The sequence below is a fragment of the Apodemus sylvaticus genome, chromosome 9 (assembly GCF_947179515.1).
Source record: "Apodemus sylvaticus chromosome 9, mApoSyl1.1, whole genome shotgun sequence".
Taxonomy (NCBI): Eukaryota; Metazoa; Chordata; class Mammalia; order Rodentia; family Muridae; genus Apodemus; species Apodemus sylvaticus.
Genome location: NC_067480.1, coordinates 58816152 through 58840996, shown reverse-complemented (window position 1 = coordinate 58840996; position 24845 = coordinate 58816152). Strand labels below are relative to the sequence as shown.

Below are 24845 nucleotides of genomic sequence, written 5' to 3'. Positions count from 1 at the left end.
TAGTGAGATCAAGTATGGCTTAAAAACTTGGCAATTTCACCCCAGGAAGCATCAGTCCCATCAGTGGGTTGAATTTTCACTATTTCAAGCTTCTGGGTACAGAGGATGGATACACACAGAGCACCCAAGCAGAGCCTCAGCCAAGGATGTCAAATGTAATGGTGAATCTACATTTCTTTTTTTTAAAGATTTATTTATTATATATAAGTACACTGTAGCTGTCTTCAGACACACCAGAAGAGGGCATCAGATCTCTTTGCAGATGGTTGTAAGCCACCATGTGGTTGCTGGGATTTGAACTCAGGACCTCTGGAAGAGCAGTGAGTGCTCTTAACCATTGAGCCATCTCTCCAGCCCACGTAATTCTTCAAGAAAACAAAAACAAAACACAAAAACAAAACAACAACAAAAAAAAAACCAAAAAAAAAAAACCCTCAAAAATCACTGGAGACTGTTCAGAGAATATTTCCCAAATAAATAGAAGCTGAAATAAATAATATTGGAAAAGAATCAAGCAATATATCATAAAGCAATGCTTGTTTAATCCTATTTCTGATGGGCTGGGGAAATATGTAGGAGCCACAAGTTACTCTAATGAATAATCCTGGAAATTACAGTAAGACTTTTAAAAGGATCAAATCCTAAAGGGGAACGTCACAATACTGAAGGAATACATTAGTTGTATAACAACTACCCAAGGCACTCTGTGGGGCAACTGGAAGCAACCAGAAAAGTAATGTGATGGAAACAATTGGTCATAATCAGTACTGAGGATGTCCTTCAACATATCTAAAATGTGCCATCTAATGAAGAGATAAAATGACAGACTTAGATGTATGTTTAGCAAAAGATAGATTAAAATAATTTAGGACAGCCTAATCTAGAAAATGGAACAAAAAGCAATAAAAATATCAAAAAATCTGAAATTCATCAGAATGTTCTTCAATGTGATTTTAACACAATACAGTCACCATAAAAAAAAAAAAAAAAAAAAAAAAGAGCAGGGCTCAAGGCATAGCTGAGTTGGTGTAGAGCACTTGCCCAGAGTGCAGAAAGGTGTACATTCAATCCACAGATGGATAAATGGATAAACTGGCTGACTTAAAGAGATTAAAGCTATAAATGTCAAACTCCTAAAATGAAAGGGGAGGGAAGGGCCAGGTAGAGTTAAAAAAATAGTACTGATTTTCACTGAACCATACCCTGTGGTTGAATCACACCCTGCGGTTTTTCAATCTCTATCCATGTGAAAAGTGGCAGATTACTAATACCACAGTCACCTCTATCTTCTGAATGTATTTTATAAATAACACAATGAAATGTATCCCCATTGTTTGAAAGGTTAACCAGTTAAGTATCATTATCATCAATAAAGTCCCTTCAGAAAACACCTTGTCTTATGATTTCCATGCACATCAATATGGCCTCTTCATGCTCTCCTCGAGCAAAGCGGATATTGGCTTCACCCATGAGACCTCTCAGGGCTCTGGGGAGTTTACTCCGAGGCCTCTTCTCCTGTCCAGAAGGAAAACAACACGGAGACTAAGACAGAATAAAGCTCAGATTTCAACTCCAAACAATCACATAAAACATAACGAAGACTTCTCTCTAAAACCTCTTAATCTTTTAAACTCAGAACTAGGTACTCAGTAGTTATAATTCTGATGCCTTAATAGTTAAATCTAATTACACAAAGCAAGCTAAAATTCAAACGCAGGAAAAACAAAATTATTTTATGATACTATCCAAACAGGAACACCAAAGAAAGTAAAAACAAGCTGGGCATGGTGGTGCACACCTTTAATCCCAGCACCTAGGAGGCAGAGGCAAGGAGGTGGATCTCAGTGAGTTCAAGGACAGCTTGGTCTACAGAGTGAGTCCAGGACAGCGAGAGTTGTTAGACAGAAAATCCCTGTCTTGGGGGGTGGGGGGGGAGAGAAGGAAGAAAGAAAGTAAAAACAAAAACCTTCCTCCAGCTGAAAGTTCAAAGTACAATAAAATACACACTGTCAGGAATTAAATACACAAATGGTCAGGAATTAGTAAACAGGTAATCAGCATAGTATCATGCAACAAGACGGATTACATCACATGCCAGGACACTTACTAGAAAGTCCTTTGAAATTCATCAGAATAAACTTGGTTAAAAACAACAACAAAAACCCCTCTTCAGTTACACAATTGATCTTTCAGAAGCAAAGCTACAGAACATTTTGACACATGAACAATTAAGTCTTAAAATAAAACATAAGAAATGAATAATTCACCACTGCCTCAAAGAAAGAAAAATTCTAGAAATACACCTAAGTAAGGTAGTAAAAGATCTCTGCAGTGAAGCTTTAAATCTCTGAAGAAACTGAGGAAGACACTAGAAGATAGAAGACCTCCAACTCATGAACTGGCAGAGTGTTGTAAAAATATTACCATTCTACCAAAGGCACTTTATAGATTTAATGCAATCACAAATTACCCAAAAGAGTCTTCACAGAAATAGGAAAAAGAAAAACATCATAAAACTCATATGAAAGCACAAAATACCCCGGATAGCCAAAGCAATCCTGAGCAAAAAGAACAATGCTGGAGGGCTTACCATTCAAGATATATTACAGAGTTATAATACTAAAGACAGCAAGATACTGACACAAAACAGAAGACCCAAACATGAGCACAGACAAGTACAGCTGCTGATACTTAACAAAGCTGCCAAAAATATACTCTGGAGAAAAGACATCTTTAACAAAGATGCTGAGAAAACTGAATGTCCACATATAGAAGAAAAAAATTAAACCAAAATCAAAAATTAACTCCAAATGGATCAAAGACCTCAATGTGAAACCTAACACTGAAGATACTAGAAGGAAACATGGGCAGTGCCTACATGACATAGATGTCAGAAAAGACTTCCTGAACAGGACTCCATTTTCCAATGAATTAAGGCCAACAATTGATAAGCGGGACCTCAAAACACTAAAAAGCTTTTGTACAGGAATGAACAGGAATTCAACAGAGTGAAAGAAACTCTTTGACAACTATGCATCTGACAAAGGATTAATATCCAGAATATATAAAAACTCAAAAAAAAGTTTTGAAAACAGTCAAGAAAACAAATGACTCAATTTAAAAACTGGGTTTAAAATCTGAAAAGAGAGTTCTCAAAATAAATGAGTGACTAAGAAATATCAAGAAGTGTTCATCACCCTTACCAATTAGAGAAATGCAAATGAAAACAACTTTGAGATTTTTACCTTACCTAGTCAAAATAGCAAAGTTCAACAAAACAATAGATACCAAGGAGAGGGGAGGAGCGGAGACAAGGCCTTTCACTGTCTGTAGGTAGGATTGCAAACTGGTCTAGTCACTCTGGAAATCAGTGTGAAGAGTCCTCAAAAAGCTAAACAAATCTAGCATATAACTCAGCTATCCCATTCCTTGGCATACGCCCAAAGAATCCTACTCCACAGATAACGCCTCAGCCATGCTAACTGTTGTTCTCGTCACAGTCGGTAGAAAACAATATAAATGTCCTTGAATGGATGAATGAATAATGAAAATGTGGCATATATGTATTATGGAATACTATTCAACTGTAAAGAAAAATGAAATAGTGACATATGCAGGCAAATGAATAAACTAGAAAATATTATATTGAATGAGGTAACCCAGACCCCAAAGACAAACATCACATGTTCCTTCTTATTTATGGATCCTAGCCCCAAATCTTGGGATGTGAGTATATTACCTGGTGTAACTACAGGAACAGGAAAGTTCATCTGGCAGGAGAAGACGGGTGACATCTAGAGATAGGAGTAACAGTCAAGGTGCTATGTATGAAAGGGGAAACAGAAAAAGGAAGACTTCCCTGGAAAGGGGTATAAGAAGTACAAAAGATGTTTGAAGAAACCATGGGAATCATAGTAGTTTCTTAAAACAAATGAGAGAATGTGTGTGTGTGTGTGTGTGTTTGTGTGTTTAATGAAGTTATATCATTAGGGGGTGATAATGTTTCCTCCAAGAGTGATAGTCTATCTAACAAAAACTCCAAAGTCAGGCATAGGAAGCTTCCTTTCAAGTTGTTGGTCAGGGAAATAAAAAAGACCCCCCCACACACAAAAAAAATAATACAGCCTATTACCATGACCCCTGGCTGCCTACTAGAAATTAAAGGTAAGACTCTCTTGCTGAAGACAAAACACTCTTCAAACAGAGGATGGAGAAATAGTGATAGCACTGACCTGGAAGACTCCTCCATTATTATGAGAGAACTAGCTCTCATAACATCCATAGCAGTCAACAATCATACTCCGCTGTAAAGCCTAGAAACCACAACCAAGACACTCTCTAAAATGCAATAATGGCACCTCTATAGACTGGGTGTAACCAATAGCCACTTTATGTGACTTGCTCCTCTCACCAAGAGGGAATGCATGCCTCCTACTGTAAACCTGGGCAACGACTCACAGCTAGTGAAACCACGGAGCCTAGGGAAGCACTTACTTTCCTAAAGAAGCATCATGTCTGTGCTCTAAATACTCATCCTCACGTCCACAGCTAATTGCAGCTCTCACCCCTTATCAAAGATGCTGCTTCTTGCAGCAGAGGGAACAATTACAGAAAGTCAAAACGCAGATATCAGCTGACAGTCGACAATACAACTCCTATATCTAAGGCTCTGGAACACTGCAGAAAGGGGGTGGAGACTAAGAACCAGAACATCTGCTGAGAGACAGTGTCTTCTATATATGAAAGTGAAAATGCACCCAAGAAATCTCAATAGCATAGTTGCCTAAGTAATACCTAAGGACTGACAGTACCAACTGACATGCCACAGTGAGTGGGGACTCAGGACCCAGCCCTAGATGAAGAGCTACAGGCAATGTTGCTGAGAATCAGATTAGTAACCTTGATAGGTTACCAATCCCAAGCAATCAGCCCTAAAAACAAAACATATACATTACATAAACTCAGCACGTTGTATTTATATACTTATTCTCCCTCCTCCACCCCAAAATGCACACATGCACACTCATAATAATAATGAGAGACTATGATTTTAGAATGAAGCAAAGAGATAATGCAGGAGGGGTTGGAAGAAGACATGGTGGAAAATGATGTAATTACAGTACTCATGTTTGAAATAAAACTTTAATTTAAAAATAAAAAATGAATGACGGTAGTTGCCTCCTAGTTTTTGTTCTTAATATAACTGAAAGCCTACTTTCAATGACTATATCAGTTTCTTAGATAAGTAAGAAACTTTACTACTTTATAAGTAGTAAAATAATTAACAGCTTACTTTCATCATTTTCTTGGTTTCACGGTTGAGAACCATCTCCAACACAAATACATCGCCTGCAGTGGGTTGCTCTGATGTTTCCTCCTCCTCCTCTTCTTCTTCTTCCTCCTCTTCATCATCTTCAGTCTCTCCAAGCATGGAAGCAAAAACTTTGTGAACTGACTTACTCACCCCATCTGATGTTTCTCCTAAGGAAAGGTACATTGAGATTTGGGGAGAAAAAAAATCAGTAAAACAACTTTAAAAAAAATGCTAGTTCATGGAGTACAAATTCCTCACCACAGCAACAGACTTGAAATTGCAAATGCCCACACCCATCCCCCCACCCAAAAAAATAATAAAAACCAGAAAAGAAAGCTGTTACAAAGCCATGCCTTTCGTTCTGCAGGAATGGCTGATTCATCCTCTGCACCTCAGCCAGATATATATACAGGCAAAATAGAGAAAAAGCAAAAGCAGAGACACAAACAGGTAAAAGCAAAAAGGCAAAACAATTTTTTTTAAAGTTGTATGGTGAACTCTAACTGAAATTCAAAAGATGTGAAGCTAAAGACAGGAGGATCCTGGGAGCTTGTTGACCAACTGACACAGCCAACTGGTGAGCTCCAGGTTCACGGAATAAGATTGAATAAGAATGGCCTCCAATTTGAAATGTAAATAAATTATATCGAATAAAAAAAAAAAAAAAGAGCTCAAGAGCTAAGCTCAAACTAAGTGCACATTAAAAAAAAAAAAAAAAAGAATGGCCTCCACAGCATCAAATACCTGCCACCAAGAAATGGCATTATTCGAGAAGGAGCGATGGCCCAGTGATTAAGAGCACTGACTGCTCTTCCAGAAGTCCTGAGTTCAAATCCCAGAAACCACATGGTGGCTCACAACCATCTGTGATGAGATCTGATGCCCTCTTCTGGTGTGTCTGAAGACAGCTACAGTGTACTTACATATAATAAATAAATCTTTTTTTTAAAAAAAAAAAAAAAAAAAGAAGTATGGCCTCAGTCAGGCGGTGGTTGCCCACGCCTTTAATCCCAGCACTTGGGAGGCAGAGGCAGGTGGATTTCTCAGTTGGAGGCCAGCCTGGTCTACAGAGTGAGTTCCAGGACATCCAGGGCTACACAGAGAAACCCTGTCTTGAAAAAAACAAAAAACACCAAAAGAACAACAAAAGAAAAGTATAGCCTCATTGGAGGAAGTATCACTGGGGGTGGGCCTTGAGGTTTCAAAAGCCCACCCAGGCTCAGGCGTGTACGCGCGCACAGACACACACTCTCTCTCTCTCTCTCTCTCTCTCTCTCTCTCTCTCTCTCTGCTTAAGGGTCAGGATGTAGCTCTCTCAGCTACTTCTCCAGCACCATGCCTGCATGCCACCAGGCACCCTGCTCCCAGCCATGATAATAGATAGACTAAGCTCGGAAACTGTAAAAAAAAAAAAAAACTACAATGAAATGCTTTCCTTTATACAAGTTTCCGTGGTCATGGTGTCTCTTCACAATAATAGAATAGTAAGTAGACAGCGAGAAACCCTGTCTCAAAAAACAAGCTAGAATATGATAAAGAAAAATACTCAATGTCCATTTCTGGTCTCCACACAGGTATACACACACACACACAAGAAAAGAAACAAAATTATCATTAGTCATAAAAGACATTATCATGTTATATATAATCCAAAAGGTTCTGCATACAAATTGTCAGAATACACAGTTATTTGGCAAAGTAATTAGATACAGGCTTTTAAAAAAAATTATGTAAGTTGTAAGAAATTAAACGTAGGGCCCTGAACACACTATACTAGATAAGTACTCTACACTGTCATACCCTCAGTTCCCCTTTTCTTTTTGAGCCAGAGTCTCACTAAGTTCATGCTGACTTTGAACTTATACTGTAGCCCAGAATGGTCTTAACCTGGGATCCATCTGTCACAGCCTCCCTAGTAGCTGGGATCACAGGATAGTTTTATGTATAGCAATAACGAACTACAAATGACACTAAAAGGCCCAGGCTGTGTGGTAAGTAGAAAACAACCTTAAGAATATTGGTATTTAGAAACATCAAGGGCCGGCAGTGGTGGCCCACGCCTTCAATCCCAGCACTTGGGAGGCAGAGGCAGGCGGATTTCTGAGTTAGAGGCCAGCCTGGTCTACAGAGTGAGTTCCAGAACAGTGGGGGGGGGGGGGGGGGGGCTACACAGGGAATCCTTGTCTTGAAAAAAAACAACAATAACAACAACAAATAGAAACATCAAGGAAGAAAAAGACATGATCCTAGAGATCTCATCTTTCCAATTTGTAGATTCTGCCAGACGTCGTTCAAAACTGACTTTTCTTCTACTCTGGGTGCTTGCTTATACTACCAAGAAGCTCCAAAGAGTTCCAGGACAATCCTTCCTAAGGAACAAGGAACCGCTTACTTCTAAAGGGCTGATGGGATAAACTACTGGCCAAAAGACCCCTCTTCCTGGGTGCCTCTAGTGTGTGTCAACTTGACTAAAACCATCAGTCTGGCTGCTAGAGTGACGCAGCACACCAAGAGACCTATGACGTGTGCAAAGGTCCCCACCCAGCCAAGTTTGTACAGGAGAACAACTTGGTACTGCCCGGAAGAAGTATCCCATTGAGAAGGCCAATTTAGAAAATGAAAATAAAGAGGCCCTAAACAAATGCAGGCATCAATGTTAAACATCACATCACAGGTGCTATACCAAAACAACCATCCTGCTGTACAATGACTTTTAAAAAATTAAGTATTAAGCTACTATGTAGCAAACAGATAAAACAGGTGATAAAAATAGACTATCATTACAATAAAATACAAACAATAAAACAAAAAAAACAATAAAAAATAAAAAGCAAATAGTGTTTTTATCAAATCATTTTACTTAAGTGCTCTTAACGTTTAAAGCCAGCAGCAACGCACCTTCATTGGCGTCTTTGTCCTGAGATTTGGCAGAGTCAATTCCTGACGATGAGGGAACTTCGGAATCATCTAGGTTTTCTTTGGGTGATGATTTTCCTTTTTCCTGAACACTCTGTAATTAGAAATTAGTTAAACATTTCCAAAAACTAATTCGGATTTAACTCTCTCAGCCTTGGATAGGGCTTTTGCCTTATCTTTACAAAAGCTGATCCTCCCTTCATGATATGTGAAATCTAAATTTGAATAGCTTCAAAGTGTTCCAAAGTACTTAAATCTTTATGTAAGTCATTTGCAAATACATATAGAATAATTTTAAATATTTAATGCCACTAAGCTAAGACTTTAAATAAACCAGAGGGTGCATAAAAGCCCACGAGTCAAGTAAGAAACCACTAGCTAATGTCAAAAGGGTCAACAGATCTTCATGTTGTTCCCTTGGCCTTCAAACAAATAGGAAACTATTTAAAGATCAGATCCTTATTAAAATTTGAAAAACAAAGTAAAAAGATATCATTATCTGGCAATTAGGTTTACTTTTATGTCTAAGAAAAAAATTACACCGCGACTCCTCACATATCGGCGCACCAGGGGTGTGTGTAGCTTAGCGACAGGGCGCTTTGTCCAGCAGGCTGGAGGCCCTGGGGTTTGATCCCCAAAACCACTGTACAAACAACACAAACAAAGCTCTGTCGCAAGCTAGACAGACCACCCCGGCTGGCTCCATTGGGCTGTCATCGACTTACCACGTATTAGGAGGTCGGGGAGGTTAGCGCCCACCGAGGCAGGCTTTAGAGGCGCTGGGTGCCGGGGTGGGAGTGAAAATCGTGATTTCTGGGAGAGGTAAACTGCTGGGGTCCCCGGCCCACCCTGGGCAACCCACGCCGCTATTTCGGGCAAAACAAGACCGAAGAGCACCGGGGCCCAGTGGCTCACTTTCTTTTCCCGGGTTTTTCTCTCTTCTCTCCGCTTCTCGAACTCTTCAAAGGAAATTTTCCCTTCCAAGTAGTCGATAAGTTCCGGACTGAACCCCGACATGTCTGCAGGGCCGACGCTGCACAGCGGGCCGGGAAAGCTGCAAAACCCTGGGGCTCTGCAGGGCGCCTCAGAGAGACGGAACCGGCGTCCGCCCTAGAAACCTCCCCGGCCCGCGCCGCAGCCGCGCACTCGGGTTCCGCCGCGCTCTAGGCCCGGGGGTCTCTCTCCGCAGGCACGGGAGCACCGTGCCGGAACCTATCTTTCAGACGCCAGCCTCTCTTAAGCCACCCGCTAGAGGAGACTTTTGAACTGGGGATGCAGCACAGTGGCGGAGCTTTTGCCTGGGTTTCTATCTCTAATGCCAATCAACTTTTATGTCCCGAGTATCCAATCTTTTAAAGGGCCTCGGACTCTTCAAATACGGCGTCTACTCTATATCTATTACATACATCTCTCAAAATAATCCTTAGGAATCTATGAGAGGAAAAAAAGAGAGGTGCGGGGAGGGTAATAGAACACTTGTGATATGAAAAAGGGCAACACCTGAGGTGGGAAGACTTAGCGGGGAGGGGTTGGGTGGGGCCGAGGAGAGGAAGGGATGGAAGAGAGGGGTCAAACTTGAGAGAGAGAGAGAGACAGAGACAGACAGACAGGGAGAGACAGAGACAGCGAGAGAAACAGAGAAGAGAGAGACAGAGAAAGACAGAGACAGACACACAGACAGACAGAGAGAAAGACAGAGATAGAGTATTTTCAAGTCCTAGGAGCCCTTGGGATTTGCATCTTATCTTGTATTATAACTATTTCTTTTTCTAGAGACACTACCTATAAACATGGAAGACATTGGTTTATGTGCCTTTATTATAAACCTGGCTAACCTAAAAACATGGATTCAAAACATAATTGTGAATAAAGTTGAATGAAACTACAAGAGCCTTTGGAACTTTGGACAAAGTTGAGCTCAGTATAGTCCTGGCTCTGAAACACCGGAGCCTATCTTGGACCATCTGTATGATAATCCAGGCGAAGAGGATCTGTAGCAGGGTTGCAGAATCAGAGATGAAGACCTGCAAGAGCTGGACTACAGACGGCAAAAAACTATCTCAGTCACTGTGTTTCTCCTGAGGATGGAACTTACACAGGCATGAAAACATACATGAGCAGATTGTGTTGATCATATCCCCAGAAACAACTATGAGGATTACTCCCCTGAAGTCTTCAGGCAGTTGGGGAACTGTGTTTAAGAGCGTGGCTGTTTCCAGACTCACTCAAAGGGGGGAAGAGACTGTAAGGGTGGCTGCTTGGAAAGGAAAACCCTCTCCTAAGACCCAAGTGCTTAGCCTGGTTTCTGTTATTGTTGGCTGTTGGGAAAATGAGAATAAGAAGTTAGCAGATGCAGATACGTATTACAGAGAAAGGGGCTTGTGAACAGGGGTGGGAGGAGATATGTTCTGCTAAGGATCATCTCCTGAACATGAAAGGGGTTTGTGATTTTTTTTTGGTGGGGGGAGTGCTTTTGGGTTTTTCTTTTCTTTTTTTTTTTTTTAGGTCAGAAGACAGCAGAATGTCTTAAATTTAAGTGGTTCTTCATTTTCTACTTCCTTGCAGTGATTTGTCCATTGGTGAGTCAGACAGCCATATTACTTTGAGATGAAGCCAAATTGATATAGCAATAATGAAAATACTAAGAAGAAACATTTTGGTCTTTCCGAGTGATTTTTTTGAGTCTTAAAATGGAAAGGCTAAGGAAGCAGAAGATAGAACTTATGCCATGACAACTGAATTAAAAGAGTACAGAGAGGTGACTCTGTTCTTTCTCTTGTTAGAGAAGGACACTGGAAGAGTTGGGATGCTCCTGAGGTGACCATTCTTCCATGGGCCTCTCACTCTTCTGGAAAAGTTTGCATGTCTTTTCTCCTTAATTACATCTTTGTAAATCAAAAATCATGAAAGTAGGTATCTCATTACAGGACAAGGAAGCATGATTTTTTTTATTTTTATTATTTATTTGGCTTTTTTGAGATAGGGCTTCTGTCTGTCTCTCTCTCTCTCTCTCTCTCTCTCTCTCTCTCTCTCTCTCTCTGTCTCTCTGTGTGTGTGTGTGTGTGTGTGTGTGTGTGTGTGTGTGTGTGTGTGTGTGTGTGTCTCTATCTCTACCACCCTGGCTGTCCTGGAACTTACTATGTAAACCAGGCTGGCCTTGAACTCTCAGCCTCCTGCCTCCTCCTCTTGAGTGCAGGCTTTAATGGGTGGACAGCTGGCCTAGATTTGTTTTCTTTTTTTTTTTAAGGATTTATTTATTTATTATATTTGAGTACACTGTAGTTGTCTTCAGACATAACAGAAGAGGGTGTCAGATCACATTACAGATGATTGTGAGCCACCATGTGGTTTCTGGGATTTGAACTCAGGACCTTCGGAAGAGCAGTCAGTGCTCTTCCCGCTAAGCCATCTCTCCAGGCCCCTTAGATTTGTTTTCTAATCACTATAATAAAGATACTATTTCCCTCTGAGGCGAATGTTGAACCTGTTTCCCCTGGCAATCTCATAATAAAAAGAGAGTGTCCAACACCTGTGTGCCCATGTTTTCATGCCTCCTTCAGCAAATCAGGACTGAGAACCCAGTGGGAGTATGAGTCATGTTTCCTGCACACCTGAGTCAGTGGACGGTTGTCTCTGATCTGCAATCTCATTGCCAGCTAGGACTGATGAAAATTTAGAAGGGTAGTATTTTGCAAGTAGAATAAACATCTCAATGCTCTCAGAAACCCTTGGCCACAGTAGATCCAGAACACAGGACAATAGGCCACAACTTGAAAATAGAATTCTCACTGAAGAGGTTCAAAGGGTGAGAAGGCTGTTGGAGACCTTTATAGAAATGCACCAGGGACTCTTGGCAGTCTATGGCTCTTGAAGTACATTGGCTTCCATTAGAGGAAACACTTCAGCTCCGGACCTCCTGCATACTTGTTCTCTTCCCCACAGACTTTAGAAATGTGTGTGGGCAGGTTCTGGTTAGCAAAATGATAGAGTGGAGTTGAAGGAGGTTCGTACTGCAGTGTCTGAGGAACAAGTGTGTCAATAGCCACATGTTGTGAAAACAGCCTTCTACTGCCAGGATCATACATTTCTGAAGCTAAACCAGTGTGAGATTCACAGATACCCTGGGGAGGACCCTTGACGTACAACCTTGTAGCTATGTCTCCTGTGGGTACCCATAAGTTTCAAGGACTCTGAAATTAATAAGCACTCACCTAGATTAGAAGCAATGCTGAGAAAGGAAAAAGGAAGTTTCTAGTTCCACTTAGGAACTCCACGGTAATGAGGAACCTCTCACCCAGTCGTTTACCTCAATAAGCTGTTATATACTTCAATTAGGAATATCTCATTGATAATTGCCAATATTTTTGAATGGTAGATAACATTCTTGTTAACTAAAGTGTCTTTTGCTTTAGTTTATGTTTAGTATTGTGTGAAGGATGGAAGACACACTTGAATTTGACAAGTGTTCAATTGAACACTTGCTGCATGATGGACATTGTGCTAGGTTCTGGAGAACAACAAATGAATCACATAATGGGTTCTGCTCACAAACACCAAGCAGCCCTCCAGAGACGATACCTATATGCCGGGCTGCAATAGAACACACTAAGTCAGACACAGAACTTCCCACATAAATATTTTATTCTTCATATTCAGCATCAACTTGGGTCTACAAAAAGCTACAGTAAGCTGATTTGACTTATAATACCACAACAGCGCTGTGTGAATTCTAGTACAATGTTTCTTGTTTGAATCACATGGAAAATGGTGCCAATATTCCTAAAAATATAAACAGGAAACGTAGCTACGTCAAATGAAAATATGGGAATTGGAAGGGCTCAGTATGAGCTATGACAAAGAGAGTGGCTTTGTTGGGAGAGTGGGGAACTCACCCTTTGCTACTGTTCCTTGTTGGGTGACTTGTATTTAAGGTAAGGTTGGTGTAAAGCTGGGATATTCGACATGGGACAGTTTTTTACCTTTGAACACACCATACAAGCATCTCCCAGAGACCTTGCGGCAACTAGAATCTCTTCTGTTTTCTACTTCAACTCTACTTGGGTATCCATTGCCCTCATTCAGTACAAGGCTACCAGTGGAGATTTCAATAGCACATGCTAAATGTAGGGCTTCATCGTCTTTTTAGGAGGAAAAAAGAAAAAGAAAATCCTAATTCTGAACCCCTGTTACATATCATGCACTGTAGCAAACAGATCTGAATCTCTATTATTTCATACAATATACTATAGTAACAAGTAAATGTAACTTGTTTAAATAAAAATGTTGCTTGATAATAGAAAATAAATAGGAACTAAATAGGGTAATAGGAAATAAATAGGAAATAAAGGACAATCTTCAATAAAATATCTAATTAGGAAAATTACCATTTCATTTCACCTGTGATATTCTTGTAACTTCTTCAAATGCATACAACCTCCCACTCAATAGTTACAGTCATAAAAGAGAAAAATACTGAAATATGTCAGTATCATGTGTTCCAAAGGTCTAGCTGTTTACATGTAAAATCTGAAAATGTAGAACAAAATAAATATAAATTGACTAAATGGACGGGAAACACACACACACACAAGGCTTCAGCCTTAGCTGGATTTTCTATTGGAAAGCTCTTCTGCGGCTCTACCATGGCCACCTGAAAAAAGCAAGAGAGAGTTGCAATGCAGGACGAAAAAGCGCATCTGAAAACACAAAGACTTCCTCCCATCCTCCTCCCCCAAACCCCACCAGAAAGAGCCAGAGAGCTCATCATTCAGAAACAGGCTACACCGGAAGCTGATTCCTCTACGAAGTTGAGTACTTCCTGAATACCCTGTCTCCTGCCCTGAGACTCTTTCTCGAGCAAGTGTTTATCGGAAGTTTCCTATGAGTTGGAAACCCATAATTAGTGAAGGGATGTAGCTGCGTCCCACTGAGCAGGCGTTACAATGGCGCTCTTTGTCCTGAGTCACACCCTAGATCCTGACAGTCAGGGGACGCTCCTTGGGGTCGCTGTTCTGTTTTGTTTTCTCACTTTAGAGCAGCATTCAAGCATATATTCCACATGATAAATTCCGCCTTTTAGAATAATCGTCATTTTCTGTCATGACATCTAAGAAAATGAGTAGTGGAAAGCCATTCACAAATGTGGTTCAGAACAATGGTTGCTAACTCCCAAGAAATCCATGTCTCTTTGGAAGAATTGGGGAAATGAACGATTTTGATTATAATCCCACTCACTGCCTTTATTGTCCAGCTAAACAAGCCAGAATCGTGTTTTGAATGTAACACACCTGCTGCTTCTGAAACCATATCTATTTATTTCATAAGAATGCAAAAAAAAAAAAGAAATTTAAACCTTAATTATTAATACCTTTTAAATGCCATCCTTGCTAATATTGTAATTTGTTTTCCTAGGTAAGAAAGTTCAAGATGAGAGACATGCACAACCCTTTTCTCCCCAAAGAACTAGTAGTCATTTAACTTTCCCATTTTTTTCTAAGTGATCAGTTTAACATATTTCTTTACATATAATTTTCTATTTAACTTACCAATAGGACCAGGTCGGGGAAAAATACATAAATAAGAGTATGTGATATTTCATTCCTTTAAAAATCTTCCTAAGAGTGACCATTTTATGATTTTAATGTACTTCTCTTTAGAAAGCAATTCTTCAACATCATTATTATCATCATTTCTTTTAAAAACCAGACTATGACATGCCTGAGCCAAATCTAAATATTTAATAGTGACGAATGTAATCATAACTGAGGACTTAATTCTAAGATATCTTTTCAAAAATCTCTATGGCGTGAGCTGTGTGCTTGACCAGATCCTGGGACCGAGGCATTTACCTGGGCTTTCAGCCTTTGTGGGCGTTACGGAGGGAGTTTTTCTGCTCTTCGTAGTCTGCAAATGCAGACGCAATATGTTCCGACCCGAAAGAGAGAGGTCTGGGGTCCTCATTCATGAAGAAGGTATTTGGAAGGTTCCCAAGATCAAGTCCTCTGCCCTTAAAGTAGGCCTGGAGGCTTCTGAAAAACTAGAGACAATGAAAATGTCCAGTGCCTTGTGTAAACGAAGAATTCAAATGCTGAATTCCGAGCCCTGTCCGCATTTCCTGTCCTTTCTTCTTCCTGTGACTTAAATGCTAACCTGAGGAGCAGAAAGTTGACAATCCAGACTGGCCCATTACTTCCCGACCCTGGACCCTGCCTGCTTTCTGTCATTTTGGTTCTCCCCAGATAATTCAGCCCTTTGGGTTGTAACCCAGGGAAGATATAAATTACTAAGTCGCACTTTAGGCAGAGTCCCACACTGAATCATCCCTGAGCACAATGGGCAGAGAAGGAAGCAAACTCCAGAGCAGTCAACTCCATTTCCCCTGTGCTTGAGGAGACTCCAGGTACTGTTCTTCCTCAGTTTCCACATTGCCTTCAGCAAATGAGCAGGCGGAAGTTGTGCAGAGTGCTAAGGACATGACCGACAAGACCGCTTTACGCTTGTATGGATTTAACTAAGTTTCTTTAGAAAAACTACATTCGAATAGGCAAGTCAACATGCTTGTTGATCTAGGCAGATTTTCAACGGAGTATTTTACTTATCTTTTAAATTCTATTTTCTAGATACCTGTTTGCTTGAAACTGATAACTACAGGGTCAATTTCCACCTTCTGAAAATACATATTGCAAATGCTGTTGTGGGGTAATCTGTTTTAGCCCTCTTCAGTATATGCCTCACAAAAGGTGGTTCTCTCCTGCCTTGCCCCCCTCCCTTCCCCGCTCTCCATTTCTTCCTCTCCTCCTCCCCTTTGTGTCTGATGGTCCAAAACCAGGTCCCTCTGCATGTTAGGCAAATCCTCTATAACTGAGCTAAGTTCTGATACCACTTTCATGTTGTCTGTATATTAAAAACCAATGCTCTGCCAGGCGGTGGTGGTGCATGCCTGTAATCCCAGCACTCTGGGAGGCAGAGGCAGTCGGATTTCTGAGTTCGAGGCCAACCTGGTCTACAGAGTGAGTTTCAGCACAGCCAGGACTATACAGAGAAACCCTGTCCCCCCCCCCAAAAAAAAACAAAAAACAAAAAACAAAAAACAACAACAAAAAAAACAATGTTCTAACATTGGTGTAGATATATGTTCAGTTACAAATGCAATCTGCTGTGTATATATAAACTCACTTCTAATATAAACTTGTTTCTCCACATAAAAACAAATGTAAGTTGGCCAGAGAAATAGTAGGATGCCTGCCACCAGGAGAGCACAGTCTAGTCCTGTCCTGACAAGAGTCTTCCCGGCCCTTGGCTACCTCCACTGCACCCCTCAGCCAGTTCCCGGGCCCGGTCTTACCAGTTCTCGGTTCCTGGGGTTGCTCAGTGGCTTCCACGCGTCTTCATTTCTCACTGTGGCTGTGTGTACTTGGCTGCTCAGTACCAGGGCAGCCAAGAGCAGCTGGAGGAGTGCCTTGGACATGGTGCTGTATAAAAGAGGAGATAATGACCACCAAAACAGCCAGAGAGAAGAGAAAGAAAGATGGATCCAGAAAGATAAGGAAAAAATAGTGTATTGATTCACTTAAATTTTATAAGCACTTTTTAGGTTTGTGTGCAAATGAGGCTCTTTGAATCTAGTGGATTAGCTTAAAGTGCTTCGCAGTGATGGAAACCCTATACTGTGCTGAGCAAAACAATAGTGACTATGTTAGAAAGTCTAGGAGTGCCATTTGCATCTTTGAAAAAATATATTTTGTAGTCTCCAAAATAATGCAAGCTAATAAAAATGCAATCTTAAATGACTTGTGTCTTAAGTCAGTAGACTTTTTAGTAGGAATGAAATGGTAAAGAAATAGGGAATCGTTGGGAAGAGGGGATTTTGGGAGGGGGGAAATTGGGAAAGGTTTTACCATTGTCAATGTAAATGAAGAAGATACTCAATAAAAAAAAAAAAAGAAAGAAAGAAACACCTCAGCTGGGAGTATCCTCTGTGGTAGAGTGGTTGTTTCGCATTCACAAAGCCCTGGGTTCAATCCCTGGTACTACAGAAAGGGAGAAGGAAAGACAGTTACAGAAAGGGGGAGAGAAGAAAGAGGGGAAGGAGGAAGACTAAGAATGTAAAACAAAAAGAATACGTAAAGTTCCCTAAACTGAGAAATGTCCCCGACATACGCATATCATATACACATCTCAGACAGACACACATACACAGACCACAACAGCATAAGCAGAGATCATTTTCCAACTCTAGTTGTGACATGGAAGCTGAAACACAGAAAGGGCAACAAAGCTTACCAGGAGTTTGGCTTTGCCCGGCCCTGCCTACACTCCGCCAAGGATTCTCGGGCTCTTTATAACCAGCGGGCAGGCTGCTAGAGGGAGTCACTGACGTGAGCAGAGGCAGTTCAGAAATAATGATTCCGTTTTCATCTATGGCACAAAGCCCCTTGAGAAGCGGATCTCCCAGCATCTTCAAGGACAACCTATTTATCTTTTAAGTGCATCAGCTGCTTCGTGGGCCACTGGCCACATTATGTGAGTTTTAGAAACACAGGAGCTACTTCCATACAGAAAAGCTGTTCTCCCTTTTCTCATGTTTAGGCTGGGAATATGACGATGATGATCTCACCTAATAAGATGTACTTTGAGACATATTAGTTTTCAAATTAACAGCATTTTTTTTGAACAAGAATCTCTATTGCAAAAGACAAAATTGCTCTTTTTGACCTACACATGGTATCTCTTCTTAGAAATAGTGGCATGGTTTACAATAATAGCCCATCGAAAATGAAGCAACCAGATAGCATAGACTTCAGAGAAAAATGAAAAAATGACTATACCTACAGCATCCCCTTGTTAAGTAAGTGTCACCCGAAGAAAATGGTAGGGTGGAGAAACCGGACTCCGTGGCTTGTGAACTTGCTTTGGTTCTAATGATTCAGAATGAAATTCAGGATAAGCTCATTGTTGAGAAGGCCGGTGATCTGAAACTGTAAAGTAGAACCAGTGGTTGTCGGGGTAGTACATGCCTGTAATCAGTACTCGGGAGGTAGAGATAGCATGGTCAGCCACTGAGGAACATTGTAGGCTACATTTTAAATTTGAGACCAGCCTTGGATACACGAGACCCTGTCTCAAACAAACAAAAACCTGGCTATTGTTTTGCCACCTTGACCCTGTACGACTAAATATGACATTCCTTTGCTCATCTTTTGTTCAATCAGCAAATGACCTTTTCTCATTCTTTTTATTTTCCTAAAACAGAATCCACCATGTAGTCCAGGCTAGCCTCAAACTTTTCGCTTCAGTCTGGTGGGTGCAGTAACTATCCGGCACCCAACTGGATCTGTCTTCCTGACTTCTTACTATGTGTCAGGCATTGCACTAAGTTTTGAGGGCAAAATGGTAAAGTCCCTGCCCCCAACGACCAAAGATGGACAGAAGACAACACTTATCTCACTGTTATTCTATACACTGTTTAGTGATGACTTTTTTTCATGATGTTGTCAGTTGAATCCAGGACCTGTACAGAACAGGCAAACACCCTACCACTGAACTACACGCGGAGTCCTTGGGACTTTTGAGACAAAGTCAGGCTGTCCTTGAACTTGGGATCTTTCGGCCCCAGCCTCTGGAGTCCTGACACTGCAGATATAGCACCACACCCAGCTGATAATTAGAATTTCCACAGAGAGAAAGTGTAGAATTGGGGATGTGATTCATTCTCAGGGGTCAGGGAAGGCTTGTGTGAGAAAGTGACCTTACATCTAGTCAATTGGTTATGAGTTACCTAGGCAACCTCAGGAGGCAGAGGAAGCAGCTGTCAGGCAAGCTGAGTCACTGTGCTGAGGGGACGAGGTAACACATTCAAGCAGCTGAAAATAGCAGGCCAGAGAGAAATGGAGAGGGCACCTGGATAGGGGTGGCGTGGGAGAGGCAGTCGGAGCATGCAGTTACTACCGCAAGAAAGGTTAAGTGACTGAGAGTTATAAACATCCAAACAGCTTAATCAGACTGACATTAAAAAGAAGAAGAAGAAGAAGAAGAAGAAGAAGAAGAAGAAGAAGAAGAAGAAGAAGAAGAAGAAGAAGAAGAAGACGCTTCTGGCTGCAGTGGGAAGAGGGGTGTGTGAAGTCAGCTAGGGTAGTCCATGTAGAATGGTGCCCAAGGCAGCCTGAGCTCAGACTCAGGGACGGTGGATCTGAGTGGTGTCTGAGAGGTGACAGTGTGAGGGAACAGGCTAATGGAAACGGGGTTTCCAAACCACTCCCAGAGTCTGTGGATTGTGCAGCCGGGAGCTTATGAGCCACTCCAGGAGACACCAGTAACTTGCATGAAGGAGTGAAATCAGGAGTCCGAGGTTGAATTGAGGAGATCTTAAGATCTAGCAGTAACAAACAGCATACGAATGGACATGCAGATCTGGAGCCCAGTGTGTGGTCAGTTGTACAGAGCCATATTGGGGCAGTCTTGCACTTGGTCAGAGTTTGACTTTGGTCAAGGTTAACTTCTCCCAGTTAGCCAGGATTCTGCTCCACTTAGGGTGGAGCGCACGTAGTAAAGGTTAAGTTCATTGTTCTTCCTGGTATAGGGATTCCTGAATTAAACAGGTGACCCACCCAGCTGCCGGAGCAGTCAAGACGAAGACCTCCAAGAGAAGCTAGACAACTTCCACCGGAACTCAGCCTGGAGTCTGGGGGGAGGGTTTGCCCAAACTGTTAAAAGGTCCGGCGCCATTAAAGTTTACGGCTTTGATCAGTGAACATTGACTTAGCCGTACGGTCTTTTCGCCGCTCTTCCCTATGACCCCAAGATTCTCTCAACAGGTAACCCGGTTTACATGTAGCTGCTGGCGGCTACAGTCAGTCACAAAAGGAAATGAAAGTGGCAGTTGGGGTAGAAATTGATCGGACTGCCATAGAAGTTCTGGGAATGAGAAGACCAAAGGGCCTAGAATGTGATTTTACAAGGAGACCTGGGAGCTGGGAGGAGGCAGGAGCAGGGAGGCAGGAGCGGGGTGCCTGAGGAAGGGACTTGCAGGGGAAAGGGAGCACTGAAAAGGTCTGGGGACAGGAGAGCTGCACTGGTGGGTGAGGTGAGAGACTTGAAGGGAGGGTGTTCAGGAGTAAATGTGGAGAAAGAAGAGTCGGGGGGGGGGGTGCGCTGATTGACAGTTCAGTTTGTGCAGAGTCACTGTGTATCCCAGGTTGGACTTGAACTCCAAGTCCTCCTGCCTCTCAAGGGCTGAGATTATCATTCTTATTTTTAATATGAGATTTAAATAGAGAATTTTAAGTGTCAGTGTTTCTGGGAGTAAATAAATACCTCAAAGTTTCTTCATGTTGTTCCCACGTTAGAATTCCGGGATTTTGAACTAAAGCTCCTAGTGACACTGAAGACCTGATTGTTCATGAACCTGTAGATTATTTAAAGCATTAAAAAAAAAACCCAAAGATTAACATTCTTGGTTTTTACAAAGGCACAGTTTCCATTACTTGAATGTTTCAAGATCTGAATAAGTCTTAAGTCTTAAGTCCATGTATTGAATATGTCATAATTCTGTTAAATTTCTGTAACATTAATTAAGGCAAGGCAAGAATAAAAACAAGTTTCATGAAATTGAATAGAAATTTCCCCTGCAAACAGTATAGAAACATTAGCCGGAGATAGCCCAAACTGGAGAGTTCCATCAGGTCCTCCCATCAGAGTCCAGGGAAGCCCATGGAAAAGGGGAAAGAATTGTAGAAGCCAGAGGGGGGTCGAGGACACCAGGAAAACATGGCCGGAAAAATAATCGACTAAGCAGGACTCCCAGGGGTTCACGGAGGCTGAAGTAATCCTGGAGCCTGCAGGGGTCTGCAGCACTAGGTCCCCTGCACGTATTTTACAGTCCTAAGCTTGGTGTTTCTGTGGGACTCCTAACAATGGGAGTTGGGTGTCTTTTCTCCCTCCGGGGTTGCCTAGTCCAGCCTTCAGATGAAGGTTTGTGCCTGGTCTTGTTATGCAATGTTCAGCTAATATCCCTGGGAAACCAGTTCTTTTCTGAAGGGAAACAGAGGAGAGGATGTGGGGGAGAGGAGAGGTGAGGGGCAGCTGGGAGGAGTGGAGGGAAGGGAGACTACAGTTGGGGTGTTATGGTATGAGAGAAGGATAAATGTTAACAATCTTTATATTAAGTTTTATCCTATTTTAGTGGCAATTGTGAGTTGCTTCCTGAAAGAATATACCAATAAAATCGAGTATATATTTTAACCCGAATAACAGTTTTTGTTTTACCCATTAAGTTTTCCGTTCCATAGTCAAGAAAGGCTGAGGGCTAGAAGATTGAAAGTATAGACTGTTTCCTGCAGTGTAGCCACGGCTACTAATGTCTAGTGCTGGCAGAATTCAGCCCAGTGCACAGACCTGGAGCTTTTCAAACAGAAAAGAGTAACTGAAGAAAGCAGGGAGGTCCCCACAACCATGGGTCTAAGTGATTCCTCATTTTGGTCCATGAGAATGCAATTCCCCTGTCCTCCATTTTATCCCCAGCCGACTTAATGATAAGCACCCTAAGGCCCAACCGAAAGATGATTTGGTTCATCATGAGGTGTTTCCCCTTAACACCTTCCTGTTTAAGACATATTTATAGTTCCTTGGAGTAAAAGTGGAGAAATACGACCCAGTTTTCCTGGTTCTTAAATTATACATTAATAGAAACCGGTTTAAATTTTATCCTTTGTTCCTTAATGATTTCCTTTATTTAACTAGTTAAGTGGTGCCAGCACGCACACCCAGGGCCTGGAGCATGCGCAGCAGGCAATCCAGCAGGCACACACCCAGCCCGCGCTCTTGAGACCAGGTCTCCAGAGCAAGCCCAGCCACAGAGTCTAGTTTATTTGGCAGTTCTGGGAACTGAACTCAGGGCCTCTCACAGGGAAGTGGCCTGCTTCTTCCTCACACCCTCAGGCCGTTACAAGTTTCTAATCCTTATTTTGATCCCAGGTCCTGCTTTGTAACTCAGGTTACTGTATCCTGCTTCGGCCTCCAGAAGAGCCAGAGTCGCGGGGTTTGTACCGCACCTGGTGTCTTTCTTGACTGTTTAAGTACCATTGACGATTTTCTGAATATATCAATACTGACTAGTGGATGTTTTATAATTATTTAGTTGATGGGGAGAAAGGTTTTCAAGATTTGCTTCTGGTCTAAAGTATTCCATTTGCCTTTTCATTAAAGAATGTTTGTAAAAGTAGCATCTGGGACACTATAGGCAAAAGACACTTTTCTACTCAGATGTATGTGGATGCAAGTCTTTGATGATATTTCTTCATCAATATTGAGAAAAACAGTGTACTCAACACAGGTGGGCTTTCAAAAGATGTCCAATAAATGTGTTGGTTTGAATTTTGAAATTAATTATTTGATAAATTTGAACGTGACAAGGGTGAGGGGAAGAATGGTAAGGACAACATCAAAGAAGACACAACGTTAGAGAAGACGGACAGGAGTTTTTAAATGATCAGTGTTAGGCAGGAAGGTTGATATCGATTCTCAAGTCTGCACCGAAGAGATATACCTCCCAGTGTGTTTGTGTGGAGTGATCTAGTAGGGCTAAAGTAGGATGAACCACCGGCAACTTGGGCACTGCCAGGTCCATGGACTGGGATTCCAAGCTGAAGCAAAAGGAGAAAGTTAACTGGGCACCTGCAATTGTCCCTACCTGCTCCTGACTGTGGTTGCAATGCAAACAGCTTCCTCAAGTGCCCACTGCCGTGACTTCCTTGACACAGTAGTTACCCTCAAACTGTGAGTCAAGCCATAAGCCCTTCACACTCAAGTTGCCTTCCCAAGCAGGGATCCAGTAGACTGTGCTGAGTCTCAAGGAGGCCTCCACCTGCAGCCCAAACCTCAGCATATCTATTTAAATGCCTTACAGGAGTAAGGAGGTGGGCCTATAGCATATAGCCTAACAAGGAGGTGTGCTTAATTATCTCTGTACTTCTCTGGAAGGGTGCAGTCGCAGGCCACAGTCGTCCCAAAGAAGCTGCAGTCAATAGTTAGCACATGCACTATCAGCATTGATATGTGGACCAGAGGGAAGCTTTTGCAGTCTCCTGATCCTCACCTGAGGGAGTCCTTCCCACATCCCTGGGTTTGACACACAGAAGTCCTTGACATGGTACAACATGCCAACAACACACATGCACTCAGAATTCATCTACTCCTTACACACTCACTGCTATATAACAGCTGATTGTCTGCCATGATACAGGAGGGGAATAAAATGTCAGCCACCTGATGCTAACATGGGCCTAACAAAGTCTAAGTTAAGTGACGTTAGAGCTGCCCAGGATGGCCATTCTTGCTTGGCACAGCTTGCCCCACTCCTTGCAGGTACAAAGTGGTCCTTTCCGTGGCTTTCCCCGGCATATGGAAGCAGCTGGTGCTGTTCGAAGCATCCCACCATAAAACACTCCTGGAACCTAAAAGGCAATTGAGACTCGTTTCTTTGGCCCTTTATTGAAGACTGTGGAGAGTAGCTTGGCATTTTCCTTCTATGGGTCTTTTAAACTAATTTCTGGGTTATCGCTGAACTGAAAGGATGCCTGTCCTTCTGACATAAAATAAGGAGCATGGTAGCTATTGAGCATGCGCTTCCCAAACCTCAGCCATCTACTGGGCAGCCCTGTCACATACCATTGTTAATTTATTCACTGCAATGGTTTGACTAAGCTTGGCCCAGGGAATAGCACTATTAGGAGGTGGGGCCTTGTAGGAGTAGGTGGGGCTTTGTTGAAGAAACTGTGTCATTGTGGGTGTGGGCTTCGAGATCCTCATCCTAGCTCCCTGGAAGCCAGTTTTCTCCTGTTTGCCTTCTGAACAAGGTGTAGAACTCTCAGCTCCTCCTGCACCATGCCTGTCTGAATGCTGCCATGCTCCTGCCTTCTTGATAATGGACTGAACCTCTGACCCTGTAAGCCAACCCCAATTAAATGTTGTGGTTATAAGAGTTGCCTTGGTCATGGTGTCTGTTCACAGCAGTAAAAACCTAACTAAGACATTCACCAACCAACTGTAATGACCATATTCTTTTACACATTCCGAGTGGAGATTAAAAGAGAGGGTAACTTTTTAAGACTGATGTATATCCAACAGTGTTTCCTTAGGCATGTGGGTCTGTAAGAGGGTATCCCTTAGGTTTCAAGGATAAGAAATACTTGAGGGACAATTCCATGAAGGATTCTGAGATGATTCAGGACTTCAGGGCACCTGGAAGAAGAGATTCAAACCTTAGATCCTGTGATATGGTGTAATATTTATCCTTTAAAATGTAACTAACATTTATATCAATAAAGACACAGGAGGTATAAACTGAGATGAAAACCTGCTAGCTCAGTGAGGTAACTTTATTTTCTTAACTATACATAAAATATCTATTTACAAGCCTGATTTTACAACTAAACTGCTAGTTCTTTAGAAATCTTTCTGTGCCATTCTACTGAGCTAGTCAGTCTCCTTTTCTCTTCAGCTGCTCCAAACCCAAGATGGCTCCTTAACTCTCTTTCCTAGAATACTCACTTACCTGTATCCTGTCAGCTGCTTCTCTGTTGTTCCTGCAAGCCCAAAGGGAACTCCCTATCTCTTACCT

General features: G+C 41.9%; 2 protein-coding genes across 2 annotated transcripts in view; both read right to left on the bottom strand.

Annotated features, from left to right (window-relative positions):
• Gtf3c3 (general transcription factor IIIC subunit 3) overlaps window positions 1–9334 on the bottom strand; it is a 30553-nt gene extending 21219 nt beyond the window's left edge. Inside the window, exons 1-4 of the mRNA XM_052192818.1 lie at window positions 9146–9334; window positions 8213–8324; window positions 5294–5481; window positions 1392–1515 (exon numbers count right to left, since the gene is read on the bottom strand). Of these exons, the coding sequence (XP_052048778.1) occupies window positions 1392–1515; window positions 5294–5481; window positions 8213–8324; window positions 9146–9247 (526 nt within the window). The 5' untranslated portion in view covers window positions 9248–9334. The remainder of the gene's footprint in view (window positions 1–1391; window positions 1516–5293; window positions 5482–8212; window positions 8325–9145) is intronic.
• A 5752-nt stretch (window positions 9335–15086) lies between these two features.
• C9H2orf66 (chromosome 9 C2orf66 homolog) lies at window positions 15087–16697 on the bottom strand. The gene is made up of 2 exons (XM_052193587.1): window positions 16575–16697; window positions 15087–15266 (listed from the first exon to the last, which is right to left on the bottom strand). The coding sequence occupies exons 1-2, from the start codon at window positions 16695–16697 to the stop codon at window positions 15087–15089; spliced, it is 303 nt and encodes a 100-aa protein (XP_052049547.1).
• Window positions 16698–24845: the final 8148 nt, after the last annotated feature.